At 36.3% G+C, this 26,387-nt stretch overlaps 1 protein-coding gene across 15 annotated transcripts in view; it reads right to left on the reverse strand.

Annotated features, from left to right (window-relative positions):
* The window catches only part of FAM13B (family with sequence similarity 13 member B), a 111,909-nt gene that overhangs the window by 46,495 nt on the left and 39,027 nt on the right, over positions 1 to 26,387 (reverse strand). For 9 of the 15 annotated variants that reach the window (XM_079916070.1, XM_079916069.1, XM_079916074.1 and 6 more), the window contains exons 2-8: positions 24,113 to 24,279; positions 22,522 to 22,713; positions 21,874 to 22,086; positions 16,393 to 16,570; positions 15,943 to 16,084; positions 10,060 to 10,155; positions 8,089 to 8,249 (exon numbers count right to left, since the gene is read on the reverse strand). In XM_079916070.1, the coding sequence (XP_079772196.1) occupies positions 8,089 to 8,249; positions 10,060 to 10,155; positions 15,943 to 16,084; positions 16,393 to 16,570; positions 21,874 to 22,086; positions 22,522 to 22,678 (947 nt within the window). In that variant the 5' untranslated portion in view covers positions 22,679 to 22,713; positions 24,113 to 24,279. The remainder of the gene's footprint in view (positions 1 to 8,088; positions 8,250 to 10,059; positions 10,156 to 15,942; positions 16,085 to 16,392; positions 16,571 to 21,873; positions 22,087 to 22,521; positions 22,714 to 24,112; positions 24,280 to 26,387) is intronic. The other 6 variants (XM_079916067.1, XM_079916066.1, XM_079916075.1 and 3 more) reach the window with 2 other exon arrangements.

Below are 26,387 nucleotides of genomic sequence, written 5' to 3' on the forward strand. Positions count from 1 at the left end.
AAGCCCGCGCGTCACAACTACTGAGCTCGAGCGCCTCAATGAGAGAGCCTGCGTGCCGCAAAATACAGGGCCCACACTCTCTGGAGCTCCCGTGCCACAACCAGAGAGAAGTCCGAGTGCCGCAACAAAGAGACCATGTGCTACAATGAAAGATCCTGCATGCCTCAACGAAGATCCTGTGTACTGCAACTAAGACCCAACGCAGCCAAAAAAATAAAGAAAATAAATAAATAAGATAAATAAGTATTAAAAAAATAATAATAATATTTTCCAGTTATCTAAAGGAGCCAAACAGAACAAAAGTTCTAATGGTCTTAAATTCAATAGGTAGAGACTTCCCTGGTGGTCCAGTGGGTAATACTCCGCGCTCCCAACACAGGGGGCCTGGGTTCAAATCCTGGTCGGGGAACTAGATGTCACATGCTGCAACGAAGATCCTATGTGCTGCAACTAAGACCCGGTGCAGCCAAAATAAATAAATAAACAAATATTAAAAAAAAAATTCGATGGGTAGGCAGAGGACTTGATCTTTCAGTTTCCTATCCCTTTTAAGTGCTATGGGAATTAAATTTAAAATATATAAAAGTAGTCATTAGCAAGCTAGATTATTAGTATGAAAGTAAAGATTCCCTACCCCAAAAAGCTATAGTAAACAAATCAAATAAATAGATTTTGTACTTTATGAGTCACACCGAGGCTACAAAGTTGACTGTAAAACTGTTCTCTGAATTTCTGAAGGAAAAAGGACTGATTTAGTTTTCCAATTTCAAGGAATTTAATTATTCTTTATTTTCAGACTTTTGCCAAGTTCTGTGGGGAATAAAGCACTTATGTACAAACCAAGGCTAACATACACCTACAGCTATAAAAAAGATTTATCAATATAGTTATGCATCTGCAGAAGCAAAATAACATAAGTATCATAAGAATGTGAGTTCTGATTAACAAAGTCACACAAAAAATAAATGCTGACAAATTCAAGGTCAAATTACTTAGGTACTATAGACAGATCCCATAAAGGCCACTTAAAAATCCTGTTTTCATTAAACCACCAGACGAAAAGGGCAAACAATAAATCACAAGGGTCACATGTATTTTAGGCTTCAATCAAGTATAACGTTAAAGACTGTAGTCATTCTGACCTTCTTCTCCCTTCTGCTGTTAACTCTATTTCTAAATCTGTGTAGAATCACATAATCTTCTTGAGAACACAAAATCAATCTTGGAGCCATTTATTCAAATTACTATTTTTTTATAATTCAAATACAATTATCATAGGGAACTACTACTATTTTAATCTCCCAATTGCAAATATTTAATATTACAAATAATACTTCAATAAAAGTACTGTAGCTCTGCTTCAATTAAATCTGATAAGGATCATTTTACCTGTGTAACAGAGCCTTGCAAGCCATTCTAAGCACTGTGTCATATCCTAACAAAAACATAAGGTAAAGTGACTTCAAATATCATAAAGGATGGTGACAGGCTTATAAAAACTGCTGAGCAATCAGAACTGCAGTCTAAACGGAAGCAGGCTGCAACATGAGGTCACTACTGACAAGGAGGAACCCAATCAACAGTCCACAAATTTTTTCCCAAGTACTAAATAAGCAACTTGGTGGGAGATAGGGAAAGGGGGACAAAATTTTGAATCTGGCTGGAACACCTATAAAAATATTTAAGCCTAACCCAGTGTAAAGCAGAAAAAAAGTCTGTTTGTTTTCATTAATCACACTATATCAAGAGTTATAAATTATGACAAATATGACATTGCTGAAACAGCTGCACGATAGGTAGAGAACTATTGTTCACTCATCATCCATTTTCAGAAAAGCATTAATGGTTAGTTTTTCAAATCTAAAATTAGGATAATTTCCAGATAATTCATGCAAGAGCCCCACTAAAACGACCATTTAAAAAACTGTGGTTTCGAAAAATAAATATATACAACAGGGACTTCTCTGGCAGTCCAGGGGTTAAGACTCAGCACTTCCAACGCAGGGGCAAGGGCGCAGGTTTGATCCCTGGTCAGGGAACTAAGATCCCACATGCCACGCAGCACGGACAAAACAAACAAACAAACAAACAAAAACAACCCAAAACCATGTATCCCCTTCCAGTCAAAAGCAAAACGCATTTCTTCACTTTCCCCATCAACTTGGGAATACCCTATACCTATGACAAGAGCAAGAGTAAACTGGAAAGATGCCTCACTATTATAAAGTTAGTCAATAAGTTATAACAACCACAAGTCTTTAAAATGTCAAATGCATAATTTTCAGGGCAATAGGAAGGAGGAAGAGAGCCTGTCAATATCTATTATGCTCTGATACTTCAAAAAATGTTTAACTTTAATAAAATCATCTTATGACCCAAAGCATAAATTCTACTTTTTCCCACCCAACATTTCTGATACTCCCACCAAAGCACGTTTTCCTCCTCTTTGCACTTTTAAGTGGAATCTAGCTAGCGAAAATGTGGTGAATTGATTGTCAACTGAAATATTCTGCAAACTGCTTATTTAATAGATTTAAAGGAAAAAGTTACTACTACATTTCTCTCACCCCTATAGTCAGCTGAAGGCATATTTCTTCAACAATAAGGTATCCACAGAATGAAGTGCAAACCAATTTGCCTCAACTAAGAGCTCTTTCTTAATCACTACACCTTTCCTGCATCACACCTAAAATCGAACCATCATAAGCTAATGAACTCACCAAAATGAAGCCCTAGCATCAACAGTACATAAAAGATAGTATCAAATTCTTCATTCTTTCTAAATTCCAAGTTTTAGCAAGGCATTAAATTAGAAGCACAACTTTAAATGAACTTTATAATAATGTCAGTGAGCTGGTTTTTTATTTGTAGTTCTGGAAGCAATATAAATTAAAAATTAACTAACCTCAAGCCAAAATAAACCTTTCCAATACAGCCTAGGAAAAAGACTGAAAAGCAGAGGGAAAATAAAGAACTCTTTCAGAACTCTTCAATCTCCCTTTAAATTTTTAAAAGGTAAAGATTCCCCTAACATTTGTATATGTAAATAAGGCCAAATACTAGATAAACATGTGAACATAAAGCAATAATTTTTCATCTACAGATACAAGGCACTTTAGAAGCAAGCTTGAGATTTCCAAGAACTTCATGGATAAGACTGAGCCTCAGAAGCAACCAAAACTTCTGCCTTTTATGCACCCTAGGCTACCCACACTCTAAATCCCACCATTTTCTCCACTCAACTCAGCTCAAATCTTAACAACATATGGTTAATGGCAAACAACGTACAGAAATAACAGATGTATAAATAAGTCAATCAATACAACTCATACATGAATATTTAAACCACTGGTTCTCAAAGGGTGTTCCATGAAACAAAAGATCAAAACTGTTTTCATAACACTTGCTTTTTTCACTGTGCTGATATTTGATGATACAAAATCAATGGTAGAAAAAGATTCCTTGGGGTCTTAGCATAAGTCCAGGCAAGTGGTATCAAACTATACCATGGCCATTGCATTCTTCATCACTACCCAGTTGTGATCTTTTTAAAAAGGGAGCCAATCCTTGATGAAGAATACATATTATTAATTTTATCTCAGCCCTTGAGTATACTTCTTTTTAATATTTGGTGTGACAAATAGGAAGTACACACAAAGCAACTCTGCTGCACAGCTTAGTACAATGCTTGTCTTGTTTGAGTTGAGAAATGAACTTTTACCATGGAATACCCATTTTTACTTGAAAGACTGACTGACAGACTATGGTTATTCCAACTTGAATATCTGGAAGAAATTTTCTCAAAAATGAGCAAGACTAACAGTACTGATAAAATTTGGGATTTCAAGCAAAAATTAGAATTCTGGAAAACCTGTATCCTCTACCATAAAAGCTCAATAGCATCCCAATACTTAAAGATATTTTGACACAATCAATAATGATATTAAAGAATATACATTTTGATATTATATAACAGAATATATCACTATTTGGAAGCTCTGAATAACTCAGTAAGGCAGTATTTTCCAAATAACCAATATACCATATCACAAAATTAAGCATGGCTAAAAGATTCTCTCAAAGTACAAAACAGACTCACGGATCAGAGTACGAAAAATTCAGATATGCTTTCAGGTTCCACATTACAAATAACCTTTAAGAAACTACCACTTACCAAGTTTTGGTGTATTGTCAAAGAAGAATATCCACAATTATCTGAAAAGGCTATAAAAATTCTCCACCTTTTTCCAACTACATACTTGTGTAATGCTAGACTGTCTTCACATTACTTCAACCAAAATAACATATGGCAACACATTAAATGCAAAAGAAAATGTGAGAATCTAGCTACCATCTTTTAAGCCAGACATTAAAGAGATTTGTACAAATGTAAAACAATGCCACTAAAAAACTTCTCACTAAAAATTTTTGAGAGATTCTGGAAAAGTTACTTTTGATTAAAAAATTTTACATTAACATGTAATGAGTTCATTACTACTTTAAAAAATTTCTCAGTTTTGGTTCCTAATAGAGTAAACACCAATAGCTATAACCCACAGTAACAAAAGTTCTTTGTAGTCCTCAAATTAAACCAAAAAGTTCGAGAATCGATGAATTAAAACTATAGAGGAGGAGAAATCTACCAACAAAAAAACCTGTTAGATCATAAATAGCTGTATTTCAGCTACAAATACTAAGCGTCTTCCAAAGTACAACTCAACAAAGAACACTCCCAGCAGTTGCTTTAATTTATAATGTGGTAAATAACCAGAGGTATAAAATCAACATAACAAAAGTCTTCGGAGTCCTCAATAATTTGTAAGAGTATAACATTTGAGACCAAAATGTTTGAGAACTGCTAAACTGTCACTTAATGTTTATTTCCCTTAGGTTTCTAATATATCTTCCCACAGAAATACAAAGTAGGCTACCTAATAATTCCGTAAAATGTTTGCGAACAACCTGAAAGAAAAACTCAAAGAGACAAAACATTAAGTTAGCAAAAGTTCAATCTCTAGTTTCATGTAATACAGTATCCACTAATTCCCTAAAATGAATTTATTAAGCACTCCCTATTTTCTAGACCCTGTGCATTCTAGGATATGTCTCCCCTACCTTTCTTTCATCAAAGGTGGATATCAAAGAATGTATTTTTTACCTTTATGCAACCAATCAGCCAAAATTAAAATAAAATGTTAATGTATAAATATTAACTGAAATTTACAGATATCAACACTAAATCTAGAAGAGCACTGTGACATACACATCTATTTTTGTTGCCTCATATCCCTATCCTTTTCTTTTGGTATTAGCCCCATTTTTCTATGGCAAACTAGCTCCTCCCTCCATCCAATGCTCTTGGTACATGCATAAATTACAATGACCCAGCTCTACCCTGGTCAGGAATGGGCACATGACCCAATTTAGGCCAGACCTTCTCCTCTGCTACCCCACAGGAATCTGGTCTTGAGCAGAATGACAGATGAAAAGAAGTAATTGGAAACCTCACAGCAACAGCCACATGCTGAAGAGATTCTTCCATGACCCTCTGTTACTAAATTCTCCAAAGCTGCCATGTTCTTCTCTCTGCTTTTCCTTTCAACTCTGGGACCTATCCAGCATTCTTCTAATAAATTACCTTTTTTCTTTCCATTAACCAAGATCTGTTTCTACAACTTTCAATTAAGGAATCCTGATTACCACCAATCTCTAATGATTCCATCAAAAATGACTGTGTTTGGGACTCCCCTGGTGGCACAGTGGTTGAGAATCTGCCTGCCAATGCAGGGGACGCAGGTTCGAGCTCTGGTCTGGGAAGATCCCACATGCCACGGAGCAACTAAGCCCATGCGCCACAACTACTGAGCCTGCACTCTAGAGCCTGTGAGCCACAACTACTGAGCCCTGCACGCCTAGAGCCTGAGCTCTGCAACAAGAGAAGCCACCACAACAAAGAGTAGCCCCCACTAGCCCAACTTGAGAAAGCCGTGTGCAGCAATGAAGACCCAAAAACAAAGACCCAATGCAGCCAAAAATAAATTTAAAAATTAAAAAAAAAAAAAATGATTGTGTTGGAGGGAAGGAGTATCCTCTACAAAGCTAGACAGATGATCAAAAAGAAGAAACTATTGTAATCATGCGTTTGAAACAATATTTAACCTTGCTGGTAATTAAATATATAAAAATAGTTAATGAATTTGCTCTCTAAATCAGCACTATCCAAAAGAAATTTTTACAATGATAGAATTGCTCTATATCTGCATTGTCCAATATGGTAACCACAAATCATATATGGCTATACTGAGCACTTGAAATGTGGCTAGTACAACTGTGGAAGTGATTTTTTTTTTAAATAAACTTATTTATTTATTTGGGGCTGCATTGGGTCTTTGTTGCTGCATGGGCTTTCTCTAGCTGCAGTGAGCGGGGGCTCGTTGTGGTGCACAGGCTTCTCATTGTGGTTGCTTCTCTTGTTGCAGAGCATGGGCTCTAGGTGCACAGGCTTTAGTAGTTGTGGCTCGCAGGCTCTAGAGCGTAGGCTCAGTAGTTGTTGCGCACGGGCTTAGTTGCTCCGTGGCATGTGGGATCTTCCTTGACCAGGGATCGAACCAGTGTCCCCTGCACTGGCAGGCGGATTCTTAACCACTGCGCCACCAGTGAAGTCCCTGGAAGTGATTTTTAAATTTTATTTAATTTTAATTGTTTTAAGTTTAAATTTAAATAGCCACATGTAGCTAGCTAATGGTTACCTTATTGGAGGGCATAACTCTATAAATTAACAAAATAAAGAACACCAATTTAAATCTATTGTTTTCAAGTGCTCAAGAAAATATTGCTAATGGTAATGCAAAATGGGCCAAGTCTTTTAAGTAGTCTGGAAATACTTATCAAAAGCCATAGAAAAATTTACTCTTTGAGCCTAATAAATTTATGTAAGTCAAAAGAAGGAAAAAAGGACCCAAGAACAAAGGTTGTATAGTAGTATAGCAATGACAAGGTAGCTGGAATAACTCAAAGTTCAGAAAAAAGAATGACAGTAAATATATAATTAAGATACAGTTAAATAATTTAACATATAGCTTATAAATATTGTAATATGTAACTAAAATACAGTAAAGAATGTCATGTAAACATAGAAAAGCACAAACAAAAAGCTAAATCGGGGCAAAAGAGTGAATAAACTTGTTAATATACCATAACTATAATCACGTCTGAAGAAACTATACATAATATAAAAATCTAGAGGGCCACAGAGAAATGTAATAGTTGTATTTAGAAGTATACATTTTAAACTACTTTATAATTTTTCTAAATGACACTGAATAGTTCTTCCCTTAAATTACTACTTATTTTAAAATGACATTTTGCTGTCTGACTCTTAAATTATTTCCTCTGCTTTTTTAACCACCGTTCTGTTGAACACAAATTTAATGAAAAATATCTAGTGGCCTAAACAAATAACTGTCCCCCTAGTTAGAAAACCATGGAGCTTTACAGAAAAGTAAGGACAGAATTCAGCAAACCTAGAGCTACCTACGGAGAGTTCTTAAATTCTCTAATGCTTCCTAAACAGTGTCCAATAGTCCCAGCTATATGCTAGGACAGTGCCTCCAGCTTACCACATTTACCAAGTTTACCCAGTATGCCCTATAAATATCACTTTATACATGGAAAGGATTGGAAAGCACTATCTTAAAGGATCACAGAGTTCTCTCTTTACAGCCTAGTTCAATCTAGTTCTAGACTAGGACCTGGAAATATAGTCAACTCAACCACTGTATCTTTCTCTAGCAATTCTACTTCCAAAGGTTCTGAAATTTTACCCAACCCAACTAATACACTAATAATACAAAAACAAATAAACTTTAAGAGGAAATATACATAAGAGGTTATATTTTTAAAGAAAGGTATAAATGCTAGTAACTGAAAACTCCTTAACAAGGTTGCTTCTTTAAAATTTTCTTATTGTTCTTTTTCATACAAACTAATCTTTCATATACCATTACAATCTGTGTGATTTAGTGCTTGAGTGAACTTACATCTAGAATGAAATGCTCAAAACTAAAGTCCTTTCAACTGAAATACTACCTTGTTGATGCTGTAACACTATTTGGTTCCAGGATGTTTTCAGTCATCCTTAACTGTACCACCTCTGGCATGTCATCTGATTTTTCTGCACCCTCTTCTGGAAGTTCTTCTGTATGTTCCAGCTTTTCATCTTCCTCTTCTTCCTCAGAAAGTTCATTAATCTATATAGATAGAATTAAATGAGAATTAAAATTTAATGAAACTGTTAACTGACATACTATTCTAAGAAAGACATAACTATTCTAAGAAAAACTTAAATACAACTCATTTTTCACTTCATTTCCTAGGACCAATTTCTCCTACAAAGTAAACAGCTGCCAACTTCTCCATATTAGAGTAAAATATCAAACCAAACATAACATTTTAAAGCAGGAAGTAACGATTACATTACTATATCACTAGGAATATGAATAAGACTGCAAACTATGAAAAAGTCTGCACGCTGTAGTTAATTAACATTAAGAAAGCTTCATTTTCTAACCAATCAGATTTGTAAACCTATCAGCTACAACAAAGACTTCAACTGATCTCTCCAATTTCCAAGTGCACTGAACAAGTGATTTTAATATAGAATAAGTGTGAAAAAAGAAGGGCACAGAAATTTTGCCTTACGGTCTTAACTATGCATTAGAAAATGACAGCTAACTTCTAAATGATTCAGACTGAATTCTTCATGAAGAGACTGGACCTTACAACAAGAAAGAACTCACTGTTTTGACCATTAAGCACAACTCAAGGTTATAATTCTCTTTCTGGCAGGGGCTATAAAACATTTTCTATTATCAAATTGGCTACATAAGTAAACAATCACTCTAATAAAAAGACACAAATATCTGAGAACGAAAACCAATAAAATATTTTCAAATGAGAAACATTTGTTAAGCTATACCATAGAAGAAACTAGCCATAAATGGTCTTAACATTTTTTATAAATTAACACTAGTCATTAAAAACATTAAGCAGTAAATATGTACTTTTGTCCATCCTAGCCAAATGTGCTGGCAATACCTAGAATAAATTTACTGCTACATGTAACAGTGGTGTTTTTCCTATACACAGGCAAATACAGTTGCTAGAGGACTCTCAGAAATGAAAACTTCAACCAGAAGAAAGGTAATTACACTGTGATACTCTACCAATTCCTAATCAACGAGTACTGAAAATCATTAGCCTAAGTGGTTATTTACTGAGAGGTAAGATTTATACACAAAGGTGAAAATTTCAAATGATAGGTCAGTTTTTAAACGGGATCAAATGGAAAATTACTCTCTCTCTATCTATGTATTTAATAAATTAGTGAAAATCAAGAATGTATTTAATTAATAGCTACCTGGTAATCCAAGCCAAAAAAAAAACTGGCAAGAAAATATCATTTTCAGGTTTGGGCGCAAGAGTAGAATATTAAAAAAAAAAAATTAAGATGGCTATTTAAACTGAGAATAGATGAATATTCAGTACACAAATATTTCGTAAAGAAGTACTGCAATTTTAACATGTTACATTACACATTTTAAAATCAGTTTATGCCTACAGTCAATAGCTCTTAGTAACTACAAAAGCTTTATACTCAATTATACTTAACATATTATATTCGATTCAATAAGCTTTATGTAAATTAATTGACATTCCCTAGTATTTTCACCAGAAACCATCAACTAAGATACGACATGAACAAAGTCTATGGCCTATGGATTTTTCTTCCCACCCCCACCTCCCATCCCCCCAGGCCTTCCAGTTTAACTTCCTGAAGTAAGAATTGACTAAATTGGTTTGGATAAGAGTAAAAATTATAAACTTATATAAAAATGCTCTCCCTCTCACCCCACACTTATCTTCAAAAATTCTTCTTGATCTTTTTCTTGTCAACTTGACCTTTTGCTTATCAACACTCTATTCTGTTCATAAATTATTCTGAACCTGCCCTATATATGCAGCTGCCTCAACTTACGGAAAACCCTCAGCCATACTTACATCTCTTCTTTCTTTGACTGCTGTAATTCCCTTCTCTAGGGCCTCGTGAAATGCCTGCTCTCCAGACTCCAGCTTGTGGAGAACGCTGCTACCTGCCTTCTCAAACGTATAAAGAAACATAATTATCACCTACATCTTCAAACCACTCTACTGGATTCGCAATCATTCAAGGATGCCATACAAAGAACCTATTCTCTAACTCTGGGTCATTTCTCAAACACTCCCTATTCAACATCTCCAGTCATCTCTCAAACTATTAAAAAAAAAAAATCTACTACCTTGAAAATGATCTAACGACCAAATACTTGCATTAATGGGATGAAACTCTAAAAGTAGAGAGTGCTAAATAAACTTTGCTTCCTTCGAGTATCAAAATCAGGGGAAAAATCAAAGCACTGCCATGATAGACCAGGTCTGCCTACCTTTTTAAATACGTGGATAACAAATTAGCAGCATTTAAGTTATGTCAACTTTAAAATACAACCAAATTGTGTTGAGTTTGAGATTTTACTTTCACTCAATATCTGATCAATTCAGCTTCACAAGTCAAATTTTGACTTGTGAAGTTATGAAATGTTTTAACTTGTGAAGTTATGAAGTTACGAAATCTGCTTTTAAAAATAATACTTTCAGAAATCTGTTCTTCTATTACTTGCAAGCCAGTTATAATTCAAAAAAGTAATAAAATAGATAAGAAAATAGTTACTGGCAATTAGCAACATGAGCCAAGGTAATTAATATACATCACTGTCTCTCAGGACTCACTGCACTACCATGTTTATTGAGAATATTCTGTTCAATATGCTAACATCCTCTTTTCTATTCACAGGCAAATCTGCAGAATTCAACATTATTTCCTGGTGTTAATTAACCACCATTCTATTTAATGTAAAGCACAATATATTTTAAGTCAGTTTTTGTAGTGCTTAAAAAATACAGAAATATAAATGCAATATATGTGAGATATGAATATATTTCAGTTTACATAAGGAAGCTGCAGGATAATACAAATATCAGAGAATTAAACCACAATGTAAAACATAATCAAGATATACCCTGAAGACTAGAGGAGTCAAGATATAAACATTAGATCAAATTGGCGTCATCAGTTTCTTACAAGTCAAATCATCTTGGAAAAGTAGAAAATGAATAACACAAACATATGTATATTATTTCACTTTCAGCAGCCATTAATTTTATTAAAAAAAATAAACTGCTGAACTAAAATATAAAGGAAAGAAAGATGGCACACAGAATTCCCCAAAGATGGGATTTCTTATGGGTATCAAAAAGCATTAAAGGTTTAAGGCATATATATCTACTTGTCCTCTTCTTGTCATTTTCTTTTAAGCAAAAATACTTTTGAACAGCTATGTCAGTTCTTTATTTTAACCAAGTTTTTTAAGTCAGGTACTGTATATGATAGTTGGAAACCTTCAAAAAATATGCCAGAAGTTTCATGGATCACTGATTCAGGTTACAAATTCTACTCACTTGATTTACCTCACACTCACACACACACACACACACACACACACACACACACACACATTTGATTTCATCTTCATTTCATAAACTGTAAGTTACAATTTGGCATCTTTTACTGTTTTATTAAAAGTTTCTGATACTTGAGAGAGAAGAGAAGAAGGAAGGTAAGGAGGGAAGAAGAAAAAGAGGGAAGGAAAGTCAGACAAAGATAAAAATGCTTACATGAAGAAAATATAAAAAACTTAAGGAACTGACCTATAGTCAATTAATCTATGACAGAGACTTCCCCGGTAGTCCGGGGTAAAGAATTCACCTTCCATTGCAGGGGACACAGGTTCGATTCCTGGTCAGGGAACTAAGATCCCACATGCCACATGTGAACTAAGCCTGCACACCACAACTACTGAGCTCACATGCCTCAACTAGAGAGCCTGAGCATGCAAACTACAGAGCCCACATGCCCTGGAGCCTATGCGCCACAACTACAGAGTCCACATGCCCTGGAACCTGTGCGCCACAACTAGAGAGAGAAAACCCACACACCACAACTAGAGAGAAGCCCGCACGCCATAACAAAAGATCCCACGTGCCACAACGAAGATCCCCGGTGCCGCAACCAAGGCCCGACACAGCCAAAAGAAACAAAAAAAAATCTATGACAAAGGAGGCAAGGCTATACAATGGAGAAAAGACAGTCTCTTCAATAAGTAGTGCTGAGAAAACTGGACAGCTACATGTAAAAGAATGAAATTAGAACATTCTCTAACACCACACACAAAAATAAACTCAAAATGCATTAAAGACCTAAATGTTAAGACTGGTACTATAAAACTCTTAGAGGAAAACATAGGCAGAACACTCTCTGACACAAATCGCAGCAGTATCTTTTTGGTTTCATCTCCTACAATAATGGAAATAAAACAAAAATAAATAAATGGGACCTAATTAAACTTAAACTTACCATAAACAAAACAAAAAGACAACCTTCAGAATAGGAGAAAATATTTACAACCAATGCAACCGACAAGGGATTAATTTCCAAACTATACAAACAGCTCATACAGTGCAATATCAAAAAAAAAAAAAAAAACCAATGGGCAGAAGATCTAAATAGGCATTTCTCCAAAGAATACATACAGATGGCCAACAGGCACATGAAAAAATGCTCAACATCGCTAATTATTAGAGAAATGCAAATCAAAACCACAGTGAGGTATTACTTCACTGCAGTCAGAATGGCCATCATCAAAAAGTCTGCAAGAAATAAATGCTGGAGAGGGTGTGGAGAAAAAGGAACCCTCCTACAATGTTGGTGGGAATGTAAATTGGTACAGCCACTATGGAGAACAGTATGGAGGTTCCTTAAAAACTAAAAATAGTTACCATATGATCCAGCAGTCCCACTCTTGGGCATGTATCTGGAAAAGATGAAAACTCTAATTCGAAAAGATACATGCACCCTAATGTTCATAGCAGCACTATTTATAATAGCCAAAACATGGAAGCAATCTAAATGTCCATTGACAGATGAATGGATAAAGATGTGATAAGCACGCACACACACACACACACACACACACACACACACACACACACACACAGAGGAATATTACTCAGCCATAAAAAAGAATGAAATAATGCCATTTGCAGGAACATGGATGGACTTGGAGATTATCATAAGTGAAGTAAGCCAGAGAAAAACAAGTATCATGTGATATCGCTTCTATGTAGAATCTTGAAAAAAAAAAGATACAAATGAATGTATTTACAAAACAGATATAGACGCACAGACACAGAAAACAAACTTATGGTTACCAATGAGGGGGGATGTGCAATAAATTAGGAGTTTGGGATTAACATGTACACACTACTATACATAAAATAGATAACCAACAAGGACCTACTGTATAGCACAGGGAACTATACTCAATATTTTGTAATGACCTATAAGGGAAAAGAATCTGAAAAAGAATAGCTACATAAATATATGTATAACTGAATCACTATGCTGTACATCTGAAACTAACACAATATTGTAAATCAACTATACTTCAATAAAAAACAAAAACAACCAACCAACCTAAGGAAGGTATAATCCCCAAATATTAAAAACACTTATCTATAAAAGTTCACAATAGTATAGAAACCCTTTTAAATAAAAGCTGGGCTACCCAGGAAATAAAACTCCTAATTCACATAATCTGAGCCAACACCTATGAGAATGAATGAAAATCTGTATGATAAACTTTCAAGAGATGCTACTTTATAGTTTAAGAACAAATGAAGGGATGTAATCCACTGTCCATCAATAAATAGCATAACCATATAATTAATCATCTAAACCTGGATACATTTGAGTGAAAAGAGGAGCAACTAATAATTACATTAGAAAGCAAATATAAACTAGGACGGGCTTCCCTGGTGGCGCAGTGGTTGAGAGTCTGCCTGCCGATACAGGGGACACAGGTTCGGGCCCCGGTCCGGGAAGATCCCACATGCCGCGGAGCGGCTGGGCCCGTGAGCCATGGCCGCTGAGCCTGCGCGTCTGGAGCCTATGCTCCGCAACAGGAGAGGCCACAACAGTGAGAGGCCTGCGTACCGCTAAAAAAAAACTAGGACTACTCTGAGAAAACCGGGATATACTATCACCTTTTCAAGTGGATACAGGTACTATGAATCAAATAAATTATATGTTACATCCATACAATAGGGAACTATACAGATGTTTAAAAAAACTAATATGTTCTCTACATTCCAATAAAACATCACCATGGGGCTTCCCTGGTGGCGCAGTGGTTGAGAGTCCGCCTGCCGATGCAGGGGACACGGGTTCGTGCCCCGGTCCGGGAAGATCCCACATACCGCGGAGTAGCTGGGCCCGTGAGCCATGGCCGCTGAGCCTGTGCTCCGCAACGGGAGAGGCCGCAACAGTGAGAGGCCCGCGTACCACAAAAAAAAAAACAAAAAAAAAAAACTCACCATGATACACTGTTAACTGATTTTAAAAAATAAGGTGCAGAATAGTGTGTATGGTATGCTACTTTCCTGTTATAAAATACTTAGAGGAAATATCTACTTATATTTGCATAAAGAAATTCTGGAAAAACACATAAAAAAACAATGAGAGGAAGAGGGTGGGCATGGGTAAGAATAGGACATTTTACTGTGTATTTTACCTTGTTTATTTTTAACCAGGTGAATTATTAGTCATTAAAAAGAGGTAGCAGCCCCACCCCACACTCAAAATATAACATCAAAGGTTTTAATATAAAAGTTTGCTTGACAAATCATTTCACATAAGCACAAAAGAAAAACCTCTAGATCTATATCACGAATTCTAAACCTGAGAAGTCTGAATTAATGTGGCTTTACAGTCACTTACAATTAGTCAGAATCAATATTATCACTTCTTATAAAGAAGAAATTAGGGGCTTCCCTGGTGGAGCAGTGGTTAAGAATCTGCCTGCCGATGCAGGGGACACAGGTTCGAGCCCTGGTCCGGGAAGATCCCACATGCTGCAGAGCAACTAAGCCCGTGCGCCACAACTACTGAGCCTGCACTCTAGAGCCCGTGTGCCACAACTACCGAAGCCCGCATGCCTAGAGCCCATGCTCTTCAACAAGAGAAGCCACCACAGTGAGAAGCCCACGCACCGCAAAGAAGAGTAGCCCCCGCTCGCCACAACTAGAGAAAGCCCGCGCGCAGCAACGAAGTCCCAACACAGCCAAAAATTAATTAATTAATTAATTTTAAAAAAGAAGAAACTAACTAAGATCCTTCTGCAGTCTCAACCATCAAGGCATAGCAGTAACAACAAAATATAATGTTGTTTGAGAAATGGGTTTAAATTCGAGAGTCACAAGATTTAAAACATTATCTGTAACCTAAACTATTACTCTTTTGATGCTTCCCATTAAGGACAATGTTTGCACTGCTATACTGACTTGGTACTTCAATCAAGAAAAACATTTTTAAGTTTCTGTCAACTTTGTATTCAACCTTTCTCTCTACCTTCTAATTCTCAACCTTTGCCTGCATTCCTCTATGCAAGCAGTTTCTTTGCAAAAACAAAAGCACACTATTCTTACAAAATAAACAATGCTTAATTTAACAGAAGAAAAACACAAAAACGTCCACAAAAGCTCTACCATACACTCTGGTTTCAATTACTTTTCCATATCCAAATTGACGACAAGAAGTTGTTCAGAAAAAAGATCACACTCATATACTACATGGATATATATCACCTATGATTACATATAATAATAAAGAAAATTACTTCCAATTTAGTACTTAAAAATTCCACCTAAGTTTGGGCCAAGCCCTTAAGAGCAAATTCTTTATAAAGCAAAAACAACAAAAACTCCCTCCAAGTATATTTTAAATATTCTCACCTGTTCAGTAATTGAACTCAAATCATTAGATGAAAAATCTTCCTCTTCATTCTCAAAAAACTCATAGTAATTTTCCAGAAGTCCAGCCATTATCCTGCTCACTATTTCTTGTTCTTTCAGATCTTCCACATCTGTGTAAATACTAAGAATAAAAGTCCAAACTGAATTTAGAGTTCTTAAATCAATCACAGGTAAAGTTTGAAGACAACCAATGAGTCACTTTATAGATCTGAGCGATTTATGCCATCATTCTGTGCCTCAGTTTTCCCATCTGTAAAGCCTACCTAACTTGTACCCTGTTCACAGAAATGCTGGAAGGATTAATCAGATCTACTATAAAAAATAATGGTTCATCAAGCAACCTATGACCCTTGGAAGACAGTACAATGATTCTATTTCACAAATATATATATATTTTTTAATCAAACAAAAATTTGTGAAAAAACTTACTGGAAGACATCTGGACCAAAGACAGCAGCCAAAGAGTTTGCAGACCAAATTTCTTCATGATGTGATGCTACATTGGCTAAAAATCTACACAGAAACTTTAACAAACTGTAATTAACAGGTGGAAGCTGTTGCAAGAGGAACCTCAACTTTCTTCCAAATTCATCTTCGTTATTATAATCTACAAAACATAATGACGGGTTTCTTTAATGAAGTAAAAGCAAAGCTCAGATATTTTGCCAGGTTCACATTGTTACACCCATATAACCATTTTACTATAACAATTACAAAACCTCTTCACTTTCTCTACTAGAGGCCAAATGCCTTAGGGCTTTGCATTTCACTTATTAAGTGGAAGAATTTGAGAAGGTACACAACCCCTCAACTGTTGAAGGATGTTTTCCTCATCTATTACTCACTGGCCCCAATACTCTATTTTTTTAAATTCTCATCATACTGTCTCTTGCATGACCGTACCTGTGTTTCCAAATTAGTTTCAACTCTAAGAAGTCAAAATGCACTAGCCAATATCAGTCAACACCAACCACTAATAAGCAAAGATGAGAAGCAATTTAAACAGCTAATAGTATTAGAATGGAAGAAAAAACAAGGAAGGAACAGAATAAGAGACACACTTTCTTCTTTTAACATTCTGAAAAGAACAATTAATTTCAGCAATATCAACACAACTAAATAAGAACGAATTCCATTTCTAAGTTGTTTTTCTCCTCTAAGTTGACATTGTTTTCTGTTTACCAAGTGAATTTTCAACTACCAGAAGCTAGGCCCTGTGTTTAGGTCAGTGAGTTTTCATTAACAGAAATTAGGCCTGTATCAACTCCCTGACTGGTGAGGGCCCCACTTAGGAGAAGTAATTTCTCAGAGTTACCCTCAAAATAAAGTAATTTATTGCTCCAGTAGAGAAAGTTAACCCAATTATATTTCATTCTTTATTTTTCTCGAGGTTCTTAAAATTAATTTAAAAATTAATTCTTGGGGGAAAAAAATTGTTGATAAAAGGTTATGATCATAATATTGGCCATCTCTGCAAAATAACACAACTCTAGGATGTTTACAGGAAAGGCTACAGTCACATGAGTTTTACTTAAAATTTAAAATGCAACCAATAAGAACTCTTCGATATTTCATAATATTACCAACTGCCCAGGTACTTTGACTTTATAATTGGTTGGAACAGTCCTTGAATTAATGTTTTTTTGATTACTGTGACTACAATTGGTGGAAATTTTTAACAACCTAAATTTAGCAGAAAAGGATTATTTAAGAAAAATCACGTATATCAACTCAAAAAAAATATGCAAGCAATTAATATTATCAAAATGATCACTACATCAACACTGACAAATTCTACATAACATCTTCTCTAGCTACATAGCACTTATCATCTAACATACCCTTGTATTTATTTTGCTTATCATCTATTTTTCATCCAACTCTCCTTACGCCCTTTTAGAATTTTTAGCTCTATGATAGCAGAGATTTTTAGCCGGTTTGTTCACTTCTGCATTCCCATAATTTAGAACAGTGCCTGGCGCACAGCGGGAGTTCTATAAAAGTTAGCTGAAGAAGCTGAGTAAATACACAATAACTGAAAAAAGATGCTGCCTTGATGAGGTGGTAAGATCGTGGGCTATACTGGTTTTACTTGAAATACTGTTCATGCTGCTTTATTTTTGTTAGTAAACATTTCTAGTATTCAAAAATATTTATACCTACCAGCCTCCTTCTAAAATATTTATGTCTACCAGTCTTCAAATAAGGCAGAGGAGCATTTCCATGTGTGTGTTTGTATTAAAAACACACCTACTTAAATTTTTTTTTCCTTTTGAGCCTACTTCCTAGTTAGATCACAACCAGGAAAAATATATGTACGTATCAAAGAAGATTCCCCTAAGAATTCTTTCAAGCATTTTAACAGTTTTTGTAAATATTACAACAAATTCACAGAACTGTGAACTGTGTTTTCTACCAAAACATAATGTATAAGTAATTGGACAAACTATCATGGGCTAAACCAATGGTTGGTAACATCTGACAATGAATGGAATGGCTGTCATAACTTGCGGGAAAGGGGTACTAGTGCTATCTAGTGGACAGAGGCCAGGGATTCTACTAAATACCTTAAAATTCAAGAATAGCCCCTATACTAAAGAATTATCCAGCCCCAAATATCAGGAGTGCCAACGTTGTGAAATTCTGGTCTAAATAAAGGATCAAACCACACCAGAAATGCCACTTTGCAATGTCCGGCTACCATAGAAAATGAAAACCACTTTTTAAAGAACACTAACTCGGGGCCTTCCCTGGTGGTCCAGTGGTTGGGAATCCGCCTTCCAATGCAGGGGACGTGGGTTCCAGTCCTGGTCAGGGAACTTAGGATCCCACATGCTGCAGAGCAACTAAGCCTGCACGACGCAACTAAGACCTGATGCAGCCAAATAAACAAATAAATTTTAAAAAAATAATAAAAAAGGGGCTTCCCTGGTGGCGCAGTGGTTGAGAGTCCGCCTGCCAATGCCGGGGACACGGGTTCATGCCCCGGTGCGGGAAGATCCCACATGCCGCGGAGTGGCTAGGCCCGTGAGCCATGGCCGCTGAGCCTGCGCGTCCGGAGCCTGTGCTCCGCAACGGGAGAGGCCACAACAGTGAGAGGCCTGCGTACCGCAAAAAAAAAAAAAAAAAAAAAAAATATATATATATATAAATAAAGAACACTAACTCAAATGCAACTACATGCTGCCTCCATGATCTTAAAAGCATTAATCTCATATATTTGTGAACGTCAATTAAAATATTAACATAATAGTTGCCTACAATAAATGGAGAGAGGAACTTTTCCAGAGACCTAGACACCTTCCCAAAAGAATTACTGAAGGATGAGGAAATAGATTTTATCACAACAGGAATGCAAATATCACCTCAAGTACCGCCACACCTATCTGCATAGCTATTAAAGAAACAGGTGTATATATGGGTGTGTGTGCATGCATACATACCCATGCTAATGGTTATATAAGTGGGGAATGGAGGAGAATGGTGGATTTCTTATAACAAATGGGCCACAAGCATTTTGCTTGCCTAAATTCCTTCACAGGTGAATGCTGACATAAGAATAATTAATTAGCAAGATATATATTGCAATTCCATAAATAACACAGTGCATGATGCTGTCATACTTTTAAATGAATACCAATCAAAATGACAATCCTACTGACAAAACAGCTTCTGATTTGTAGCATCAGTGAGAGGCAGTAAATTTATCATCATTAAATCTTATCCCACTTATTCATTTATAAATTTTCAATCAAAACTGAAAGATTATCTGATTCTTGGAACTTTAAAAGACTTGTCTACAATTCGCTAACACAGGGAAAATGGAACCCTAACACTATAAAAACAAAACGAATGTCTCTAGAGACACAAAAAGGGCTCAAAAAACTCTAACACATCAGTTTCATTATATATTTAATGACTGCAAAGTGCTTATTAGGTGACTAAATATAAACATTTGAAAAAATTCCTACTCCTAAGAAAAGAAATTTGAAATGGATTCAGAAATTCAGAACAAAAAAATATAGTATTTGTTGAGAGAAAAAAAGAGAAAAAGGTGACATTATTGATGACACTTCATTTTGAAGTCCAGGTGGCACCATAAAAAAACAAAACTGGGCTTCCCTGGTGGCGCAGCAGTTGAGAGTCCGCCTGCCGATGCAGAGGACACGGGTTCGTGCCCCGGTTCAGGAAGATCCCACATGCCGCGGAGCGGCTGGGCCCGTGAGCCATGGCCGCTGAGCCTGCGCGTCCAGAGCCTGTGCTCCACAACAGGAGAGGCCACAACAGTGAGAGGCCCGTGTACCGCAAAAAAAAAAAAAAAAAAACTGAATCAGACTAACCATTCCTGAATAGAGCAAGTACAAAGTGAGCCCTATCGTCTAGCTGTACAGAGGAAAACGTACATAAGAGGATCATAAAATATCTTTGTATTGACCTTTACACACAAATAAGAGGCATCCACTAATTCAGGCTCGTGTTTAAATTTAAGAAAAAGATGGATAAATACTCTCAAAAGGCAATCCCCCTTCTCTGCCCATATACTGCTTAAGGATACACACAAACATACAAAAAGTCCAGCTCTGACAGCGATAGGGATTAAGGAAGTAGTTATAATTTTTTTAACATCACTGAATTTCTGTAGAAGCCCCAATTCAAAAAATTAAAGAGATTCCATAACACAAACAAAAGCCAGAAAAAATAATTTAAAAATCCAAGAAATGTATTATACAGCTGACCCTTGAACACAGGGGTTAGGCATGCCGACCTTCCACACCACTGAAAATCTGTGTATAACATTACAGCAGGCCCTCCATATCCACAGTTCTGCATGTGTGGATTCAACCAATTGCAGATCATGTAGTACTGTAGTACAAATTTATTGAAAAAATATGTATGTAAGTTCAAACCCATGTTTTTCAAAAGTCAACTGTATTATATGCCAACTTCATAAATTCTCCTATATAACGAAGCATGTCAATCCATTATGTACACATGAATACCAGTGAATACCATCTGGTTCCATCTGGTTCAAGGAAAAGAAGCATCTCCTCACTTTTTGGTTCTTTTACCTTTCTGCATACCTCTACCTTTATTTTTCTTGTCCATCCCAGCTAAGTCCTATTTTTAGTCACCACCAAAAAACTAACCCAACAGAAACAAACCAATTTTTTTCTTTATTTGGCTTGTAGTCTGATGTCCAATTTGATATTTTATTTCCTTCAGGCAGGTGTCCAAGAACAAGCTTTAGGTATATTCCAAACTTAGAATCAAAGCTGTCTTCCGGTTTTTGCTAGGATGTTCTATCAAACCAAGGATAAACACAGTAACATTACCACTAACCAACAACACTGACTATTATGGGTCATTCTGCCACACATATATTTTTTCTTCTTCCTTTTCCCTCCTACTCTTTTTTTTTTTTTTTGCGGTACGCGGGCCTCTCACTGTTGTGGCGTCTCCCATTGCGGAGCACAGGCTCCGGACGCTCAGGCTCAGTGGCCATGGCTCACGGGCCCAGCCGCTCCGCGGCATGTGGGGTCTTCCCGGACCGGGGCACGAACCCGTGTCCCCTGCATCGGCAGGCGGACTCTCAAACCACTGCGCCACCAGGGAAGCCCTCCCTCCTATTCTTTGTTCTTGTCTCCTGCCTTTCCTCCTTCTCCTTATCACTATGTATCTTAGGCTTACTAAGACCAATCATAAAAAGTAAATAGCACTACAGGAATCTAAGAGGTTGCAATTCCCTTAACTAGATAATACAACCCCAAAGAGCATATGTCCCCAAATGGGAACTTAAGAAATTAATCTCAGAATTACTATAATTACTGCTTACATGTCAAGATTTCTAAAAGGTAAAGACTTTGAAATTAAATGTTAAGTGACTGACTGATAAGATTCAAATTATGTTACCTTGAGAAAGCTGCATCAAGTGAATATGCAAACTGCCAGGGATAACAGGTTCAGGAAGTTCTTGAAGGAAAAACCTAAGAAGACTAATAGCCGAGGGAACATCTGCTTCCTTAACCAAATCCACCTCTTCTCCGCTGTCGTATCTCTGCCGAAGCCACTCCACTGTCTCAGCATTTCCATTGACTTGAAAAAGTCCTTGTTGCTCCAGACCTCCTACATTAGTTCAAGGCAAAAATTAAATTAGCTTCAACTTCAACTACCATATATATTCATTCTCCAATCAACTTAAAATATTCATACTTTGGGAAAGCCATTCTTGGCTCCCCTGCTTGTGCTAACCACCTTCAAACTACACATCTAGAAACATATACTATCTCTGTCCTGAGGGATATTCTATTTTATCCCACCCCCTTATATCCATTAAAAATATTACTATCACCCCTCCCACTAAGATATGCTCTAAACTGGGCATTTCTGAGTATATGATTTTTAAGTAATAAAGACACACTAAAATGTTAAAAAGAATTTCCATTGTTTTTCCTCACTATATTTTGGACATTGAATACCGAAAAAAAAATCCAAGGTCAAAAATGGATAAGTTGTGTTTATTAAAACAAAGGCTAGCCCTCAAAGTAAGGAAATGTATACCATGTTCCTCAATATAGTCCACTACGTGGCGGACTATGAACGGAACCTCATTGTCTGGATGTCCTCCCTGCTGCAGCTCATCAAGTGGAATTCCAAATATTTTGTTAGCAAGAACGGAGTTGCAGTTATTCAAGGAAGGGGAGGAGCTCTTCCTCATATCTTTTTTGCAGCCAGAAATCAAAGCTGTCTTTTCTGCCAAATAAAAGAAAAAAAAAAAAAGACTATAATGATTAACAGGTGGCAATATGACTAAATACATTAAAGAAAAAGGCTTTACACCTGAATGTGTTCTCGTCTATTAAATATGTTCCAGTTACCAGGCCCATAGTGTGTTCTACAAATGAAGCTCAATACAATCATCTAAGCATTTTCTCTACCATGTGAAGTTAGTTCTGAGTGTTCCCTTTAGTGTTTGTATATTTACCAAACAATGGCAAAACCAAAACTGATCATTAAACTTCGCAGAGGACGTTAATATCTCAAAGACAAAGAAAGGGGCAAATTTTGCTCCAACAGGACCTTACTGACCAAGCTTATTAACGACATGAGTAAAAAGCCAAACCTAATCATTTCTGGACTCTGCTCTATGAAGGTCATCTAACCACTCAATTCATAAGCACCCAAAGAGGAGAGAATCAGTTTTTAAAAAATGATGGGCTAATAAGGACAAGATTAACCAGTTCTTATTTCTAAATGACAGAGCAGCCATAATATGTTTTTATAAACAAAGGAAATTTTTCAGTTCTAGGCATCAACCTTCAAGGAAAATGTTCTTTTATCAATCCTGCTGTTTCATAATTATTCAAAAGAGAAACTTCCATAGCCCGGCTAGTTCAGAAGAAATAAATAATTTGTCTTTGCAGAAATTGTGATCAATAAAGAAGCAGTGGGAGAAAACAATGTTTCCAATTTATGAAGCATGAAAGAACAAGTACAGTAATCTCAAAAAAAATGCATTTTCTAAAATAATCATTTATGGGAATTCCCTGGAGATTCAGTGGTTAGGACTCCATGCTTCCACTGCAGGGGGCACAGGTTTGATCCTTGGTCAGGGAACTAAGATCCCACAAGCTGTGCGGCATGGCCAAAAAAAAATTTTTAATAAATAAATAAAAATAAAATAATCATTTATTATTTTATGTGGGGAAAGGAGTATTTTTAAAGGAAAGGAAAACTTTTTTCAAAGTTGATAATGAATAAAATGGGCTTTTTTCATCACCTCAGAGAAACAATTCCTTTCATACTACAAGAGAAAGGTAACAGAGCAGAAAAAAAAAAAAACAAGCTCAATATTCTAGAGTTTATACAAATAAGGTCCATATGTATAACAGGTGTATCCACTGGATCAAGAGACATCGTGACTGGAAAACAAATCCATCTAACTTATAGAAACAGTAGAAATTAACTTAGGGGCAGCAAATGCCATAAATTTAAATAGTTTTAGACAAGCAAAATCCATTCTTTAACACACCTGATGCCAGCTAATAACTACAAAACCTTAAGTTAATAATCCAATAGCAGCAATAGTAGATAAACTCCAAAATCTCTGTGGATATATAAGTATGGGATAGTTACCATTGTGGAAACTTACCTTTGAGTACTTAAACACCTAAGTTTAAAAAATGGTTTCTGCACCAGCTACCCTCACTGAGCAAGCATTCTTTTGTCATTTATGGCTGTTTGAGATTATGGCAGAAGATCAGCCTGTAGTTCCTCATTGAAGAAACACAGAACTCGATCAGTACTTCAGCAGTTAATCTAGAAAAAAAAAAACAGTTCTTTTAATTTCCCACAACATCTTTAACTGTGAGAAGAGACTAGAATAAGCAGTGAAGTCCATTTAGGAAGGTCCCTATAATGAAAAGCATTCTTCTGCCTGAAAGATCTGTCTGTGACCTAGTTAGAGGCAAAACCTTGCACAAGCTTTCAAATTATGATGGCTAACCTGGGTATGAATCTTTCTGCTAAAGATAAACAAATAAAGGAACTGCATCTTCAGGGACTACACCATTCTAATAATCCATTTTTCCTCAATGGACCCTTCATTTGTACACACACACACATCCCATCCAGTTCTATTCCATCCTCATATACTCAGAACTAAACATGGAAGCATTTTTAGGTCAAAGAGTGGAAGACATGAGTTTAAGCTTGGAACTACACTTATATACTTTACTCTTTTCTCTGTATACAACAAATATTTTGTTAACAAGAACATAGTTGTCTGAGCTTTCTAATTTGGAGAGGCAATAGCACATGATGGAAAAGAACTAGAAAGGCACATATTCAAGTATCACCTCCATCATTCTATAGATGTGATCCTGAACAGCTTCCATGTCTCTAAGCCTAGGTTTCCTTATATAAAATAACACCTAAACACATGTTACATTTCACTGAGAAAATACATGCATGCATTAGAAAGAGAATCAGTTTCCTTCTCTTCTTTACATAATGTTAAAAGACCAGCAAAACAGGCTGGGAAGAGACAGGAGAGAGGTGAAAACCTGTTCGGCGGTATGTTTAATATTTGGTCTCATCTTCTGTAAGTTCTAATAATCTATTTAAAATCTAACAAGCTCAGTAAACTGCAAGATTCTGCTCAAGAGGCTTCAGGTAAGCAGAAGAGTATTATCATTCAGTGTGGTTTTCAAAAATGTCTTAATAGTTACATACACCTCTAGGAGGAACATTAAAAACCAAGGGGAAGGAAAACCACATTCCCACAACAAATCTTTAGTAGATGATTACTTCCAAAACATCCTGAAATGCCTGCTAAAACATGTAGTCTATTCATGTGAAAAACAACTTCAAAGTTTATATAAGATCCTTTAGGGAGGTTAACTTCAGGGATAAGACGTTTAATGAACTTACATTAAAAGTCAGGTTGATTACCTCATGACATAAAGGAAAGGGGATCTGCTTGATGTACAATAAATGAAGACTCATTAGAAGACTTTGTCAAAGGCAAGTTCTAGGGACTTCCCTAGTGGCCCAGTAGCTAAGACTCTGCGCTCTCAATGCAGGGGGCCTGGGTTCGATCCTTGGTCAGGGAACTAGATCCCACATGCCGCAACTAAAGATCCCGCATGCCTTCAATGACGATCCCATGTGCTGCAACTAAGACCCCACGCAGCCAAATAAATATATTTTTTTAAATGGCAAGTTCTATATCACGAAAATGGCTACTCAGGTTTAGTGTACTTGTTAGTGAAACCAGAACCAGTTATCTCATCCTGTGTTTTCTACTACTCCCAACCTCTAAGCAAACAATCTGAAAAGCACATCTTTCCTAAGGCAATGCTGGGTAGGAATCCATGAGTTCATCAGTACAAATTCATCCTTACTACTGGAAAAACAAAGGGCATCATCATGATGATGAAAACAGCAGCAGCGAACATTAAATGAGCAATTACTGATACTATGTGCCAGGCATTTCTATGCACTTTACACGTATTGATACGGTATTATGACTTATTTTAATGAGACACTGCATAGAGGCTCAACAATTTAACCACAGTTCACCCAGCTAATAAGGGTCAGAGGCAGAATCTGAATCCAGGAAGTGTAACTCCTAAAGTCCTTGCTCTTTATTACTATACTATACTATCACCCCGTGTAAATTCTGACAATTTAAAGTACCACAGACTCTCACATTTTATCACTCAAACTGACCACAGAGTCTTATATATATTTTAGGAGGCCATTCATTCATAGCTTGCTAAAAGGTACTTTTGTTTTGTTTTGTTTGTTTTGTTGTTATTGTTGTTGTTGTTTTGCTAAAAAGCACTTTTAAAGCATGCCTATGGTCCGAGCCCTTGCAGCCAACGACTATTCACTTCAGACCTCTATCCAGAGAACACTGCTGA

This window comes from Stenella coeruleoalba, assembly GCF_951394435.1.
Source record: "Stenella coeruleoalba genome assembly, chromosome: 3".
NCBI lineage: Eukaryota > Metazoa > Chordata > Mammalia > Artiodactyla > Delphinidae > Stenella > Stenella coeruleoalba.